This window comes from Plectropomus leopardus, chromosome 1 (assembly GCF_008729295.1).
Source record: "Plectropomus leopardus isolate mb chromosome 1, YSFRI_Pleo_2.0, whole genome shotgun sequence".
Classification (NCBI taxonomy): domain Eukaryota; kingdom Metazoa; phylum Chordata; class Actinopteri; order Perciformes; family Serranidae; genus Plectropomus; species Plectropomus leopardus.
This window is the reverse complement of record NC_056463.1, coordinates 19,158,196-19,163,622: the sequence shown is the minus strand read 5'-3', so window position 1 is coordinate 19,163,622 and position 5,427 is coordinate 19,158,196. Positions and strand designations below refer to the sequence as shown.

Here is a 5,427-nt window from a genome sequence, read left to right as displayed (position 1 = left end):
AGTAAATATTTATCAAAAGCCAGACACAAGGAAATCATTATTTGCCACTCCACCCTTATACCTCTCTCACCTCCTGCTGATGTTTGGACAAAAACAAACAGAGCTGGAGCCACTGCAGGGAGAGTACCCAGAAAGGCACACAGAGGGGCCAGTATATATTGAGCTGCCTGCAGTGCTTTTGGTTCCTTTCACGGCAGTACAAGGTGTGCCACTGTAGGATCCACTGACTGGCCTCAGACATGGCACGTCTGGTCCTCCCTGTCCTCCTCCTTCTTTGCTTCTCCTTGCTCCATTTCAGCTCCAGCCGTCCATCTCGCACCAGGAAGGCTGTGTCATCTCGTAAGTCTGGAGGTAACTTTACACACGGTTCATGAAAAACATACTTGCCATCACCAGTGCCGATCTGACCTGCTTTTCTGACCTCTCTGTGGGGATGCAGCTGCAGAAGAGGGTGATGTCAAGTCCCAGCTCGAGAGATTGTGGCAGGAGGTGAACTCACTGAAGGAGATGCAGGCGTTGCAGACAGGTACTGTCATGTTATGTTATGTTGCTATTTGAACAATTTAAAATGCACAAAAAACAGAGGCAGAAAACCGAGTGGACTTATTTGAAGCATCCAACTAAAAAAAACAACTAAAACACACAAAAGTTAACATACAGAAAATAATGACACAAAAGTGATAGAAAACTATCCTCAGTACATAAAGGAAGATTAAAGAAAGAGGAGACCACAGTAGATTAATATATTAAATGCAAAAGTATTGAACTTCAGTATGTTTATTTAAAATAGTAAATGAGTAAAATATATTATGAAACAATAGTTGGTTAACCCTTTCAAATCTGAGCAAATAATAATTATAATAATAATAATGATAATACATTAAGAAAGGAAAAATAAAATTTAAAAAACAAACAAACACGGAAATTACCTGGGGAAAAAAGATGGTGTTTTTTTTGTAAATCTGTTGAATCATTTTAAATATCTAATTATGATAATAATTTGGTGTTTTTTCCATAGCTTTTAAAAAATTATTTTCTCAATCTAATAATTTCTTGCAATTGCACATTGCCTTTTTCCCCATGATTTTGAAAGATATTGTACCAGGTTTCAAAGGTTTATATACTTGTTAAAGGCGGCTTAATGCAGCAGAAGGAAAGTGGTGTCTCTCTTTTCTAAGAGATAATTAATAACTTTATCAAGAGATTTTAAACTTCTTTTTGTGTCGTGTCTCCAGCAGAGGGCAGCAATACTCACATTAGCCATTAGACTGGTAAAAGGTTGAATTGGGAAGAAAGCCAGTAACACACAATTTACAGTGAATGTACAAAACAAACAAACAAACATGGGAATTAAAAACCAAGTATTTTTGTATGACACCAATCATGATGATTTTCCAATTACAGAGGAAATTCAGAATTGTAAATATTTTGAATAGGGTGGGGCAAAATGTGGAAAATCTAATTTCACAATGTTTTTGAATTTTTGATACATAATCATCAGTAATGTGGATATAATGATAGGTAAAGGCAAATAATAGAACAGCTACAACAGACTGATAAGTTCATAAGATTACATTACTTTGCTGTCATGTGGTCTTTAAAACCAGTAAAAGACAACACTTTTGATATTATGTTATCCAAAGCTGAAGACCGTCTCTAGTCACATATCACAATATCAATATGTAATATTGATAGATTGCCTGGTCCTAGTTTTGAACTCTTAAAACACCATGTGGGTACAAATCAGTTTACTCATGAAGCAGGTGCTTTGTGTTTTCAGTCTGTCTCCGTGGCATCAAAGCTCACAGAAAATGTTATCTCACAATTGAGGAGCCCAAACATTACCATGAAGCAAATGAAGACTGCATTGCACAGGGAGGAACTCTTGCAACGCCCCGGGACATGATGGAAAACAATGAACTGAGAGACTATGCAAAGAGGAGCGCTCCAGGATCCAAGGACTTCTGGATCGGTGTAGCAGACATAGTGAAAGAGGGCCAGTATGTTGATGTCAACAGTCTGCCAGTCAGCTACTTTAACTGGGACCGCTCCAAGAAGCAGCCCACAGGAACGAAGAGGGAGAGCTGTGTTGCTCTCTCAGTGGCTGCACAAGGAAAGTGGTACGATGAGGTGTGTCGCAGCCTCAAAAAGTACATCTGTGAATATGTCATTCCCTAAAAGAAGACAAGAGTGGCTGCTGACAACTTGATGATCATTTTTACAGATCACTGATTAAAAAAATTGTTGTCAAATCTGTGTTAGTTCATGTGTGTCAGTGATTTTTAATCAGGTTGATCATTAGCTTTAATGCACACATAAAATAAATGTCAAAATAAGAGTTGATCATAGATACGAGCAAAATTAAGAGAAAAATCTGTATATTGTTTCTTGCATGAGGCTCAATGTGTATTTAATTATTTTTCCTGTTGCTTGTCCTCAGGAGCTTCACTATGAAACTAAACTAATAGAAACCAAAGAGGGAAGTGTTACATTAAATTTGGGGAGTAAGATACATATAGGACAAGAGATGAAATATATCATTTATAGGGGACTCCTGCTGAACATTCAACTTTGTTATCAGATTTATGACTGGCAGCGTCTGAATTGTACGTAATGTTCAAATCTTTCTCTACAACCTGAGCTGCATAATTAAGCTCTGATGGAACTGAAGGTTGAGGCTCTCTATTTTTCAAAAATACTGCAGATGAATGTATCACTACTCGTGTATTATTACGTATAACTATAAATGGGTTACTGAATGGGCCTACTGTGCATAGGCCAAAAATTACTGCAACATGTACTGACCATGAAGAGATTCAAAATGACCACAAAGAGAGGCAAAGGAACTGCAAAGAGACACAAAATAACCAAAAATTAAACGTGTATTATGTAAAGACGCAAAGTGACTTCAAAGAGATGCAAAGCAATAACAAAAAAAAGGCAAAACCACCAAGTCTGTGAATTTTCCTATAATGTAAGAGAGGTGGTGGGGCCTTTTGCATATCTTTGCTCAGGGACCGGTTTTCTCACAATCTGGCCATGTATTCAACACGGAGGAGAAATATGCAGTATATTGCAAGACCGTATATCCCCCTCTAATGAGTCTATAGCTTAATGACTGTCTAGTACAGAGGATGTGTCTCTGCTTTGTGCTGACATTGATGTCAACGTATTTAGTAAACCCAAACAATCACGAAATTACACATATTAATCTTGACTACTTCTTCCATTCTAACACATTCTATGATATGAACTATATCTAGAGTCAATTCGCCTCACTTGTCTTTGGAATGTGGGAGGAAACACCAAAAATAAAATTGAACAAACACAGAAAGAACATGCAAACATGCAGAAAGGGACTGTTATCAAACCTTGACCCTTCTAGCTGTGAAGCGACAGAGTGAAATATGCATTTCGAGCTGTTAGCTCTATATATGAGTATAAAGTGTACTGCTGTATAAATTGTTGAATATAATATAATAACTATTGCTTTGTAATACTTGTACCCTAAATTTTTTACAAGTGCCTGATACTCAGCTAATGGCCTGTAGGTTAAATCTGGCCCTCAAAAGTGTGATGTGTGGCCCACCAACCATTTTATAGTTCACAATGAAAATAAATTGACACTATTTTGTACTTTCAATGTAAATAAAGTTCCAGAGTGAATAAAAAGCATCAAAATAAAGCTTAGAAAACAAAAAAAGTTCCATGGGACAATCCCCTGGATCCCCTAACAGAAGACAAGGGTATTTTTTTACATAATTGATAATTAATATTTGTTTCTTAACTGGCCCTTGTCTCCTTTTACTTTGCAAAAGTGGATCCTGATTTAGGGTAAAGGCCTAGTTATTTTAACCTGTTCCTCCTCCTCTCTGTGCTTTATGTCAGTTTTCTAATGAAGACCACTTATTGCAGTGTGGTAATTTGATTAAATGTAAATTCATGTATGCTCCATGCACAATATCTGTGGAATAATAAGTTAAAGGTTGTAAACCTACACTTTGATACAGGGCCTCAGGATTAAGTAATGAACTAGGAACCAGCTGACGACCTTTATAATCTCAGTTCCTGTTACATTTTTCCATTTTTTGTTCTTTCTTTTAAAAGAAAATGTATTTTTATTCATCTTTTATTTAGCCAGAAAGGTCCCTCTATATTACAAGATCTCTTCTTCTGGGGAGTCTTGGTCCACCAAGGTCAAGGACTATTTAAAGCAGCAACATGCTTCCTTCTGGGTAGTTTTTAAAAGACCTTTAAAAGGGTTCAAGGAAGGGAGTGCCTCTAAGATAACAACATTTTGGAGCTTTAATTATTGCTAAATTGCCATATAATGAAACTGGGGCTTCAGGGGGCCCCTGAGGATGTTGGAAGTTGGGTAGTTGCCTGCTTTATCTGCTTAGTAATGCAGCCCTGTGTATGGATGTGCTCTATGTATTTGATAGCATTTTTTCAGCCCATGTTGTATTTCATCATTTAGGCTCTGTACATGCAACAATTATTAAGGCCAAATGTGTCAGATGACCAATAGGACACGCTCAGTGTTTGGAAGGTTACTTTTGAAAAGTAATATGTTACAAATTACTCGTCATCCTGTTGAAATATAATAAGTAACATCACTTTTAATTATTTAATCAAAGTAATGTATCTTATTCCATTTGATTCATTTTTTTAATTACTTTTCTAACAAATGTTTTAAACAGGGCAATAAAGCTGAAAAAACATAAAAACATAAGAGCATAAATGTTGCGCTCAATTTGTCTCAGTGGCTTTGTTGACTGATGTTGTCCATAAATATGCCAAAAGAAGGCATTCCTGCACAGCAAAAAGATGTAAAGTAAAAGATTTAATTTTTTATTCAACACATGCACTTTTTAAGGATTTTTCTCCACATGTAACCCCTTTGTAATCACCAACACTTTGATAGCTGTTATTTAATTACATATTTGTCCTCAGAAACTGTAACTTATTATCGTATTTTGTAATTTAATTATTGTAACCAGTTACATACCAGACACCAGACCCTCTCTGTCATTCACATATAGACAAAAAAAGAGAAAAGAGTTAAGTAATGAATTTGTGACAAGTTTATTTCTTTAAATCGGAGCATGTGCTCATTCAAGTGGCATTCTGTTACTATTCATCCGTGTTGTGCACTTTAATCAGTTTAATCTATCAAAATTGCTGTGTTAAATTAAAAGCATTTCCAAACTGACCCACAACTGACCTGCACTATTCCCTCCAAACAAGCTAAACCACTAATGCTGTGTGTTTCTGTCATCTCTGTCCTTTTAAAAACAATTAAACACTCACGCACACACGCACACACACACATTAACGTCATCCTGTCCGCACACATCACGCACGTTCGTCTGGATGGAATGTGACGCCACAGCTCCTGAGTGAAGTCTCGCGGAGTAAAACACCGGC

At 36.7% G+C, this 5,427-nt stretch overlaps 1 protein-coding gene across 2 annotated transcripts; it reads left to right on the top strand.

Moving 5' to 3' along the window:
- The first annotated feature begins 204 nt into the window (after positions 1-204).
- Positions 205-2,178, top strand: clec3a (C-type lectin domain family 3, member A). Of its 2 annotated transcripts, none has more exons than XM_042494041.1 (3): positions 205-339; positions 440-526; positions 1,781-2,178. In XM_042494041.1, exons 1-3 carry the CDS (start codon positions 240-242, stop codon positions 2,176-2,178), a joined length of 585 nt encoding a protein of 194 aa, XP_042349975.1. In that variant the 5' UTR covers positions 205-239. The 2 variants fall into 2 exon arrangements, with proteins under 2 accessions (XP_042349975.1, XP_042349925.1); XM_042493991.1 differs by having other exon boundaries at positions 205-351.
- The last annotated feature ends 3,249 nt before the right edge of the window (positions 2,179-5,427 follow it).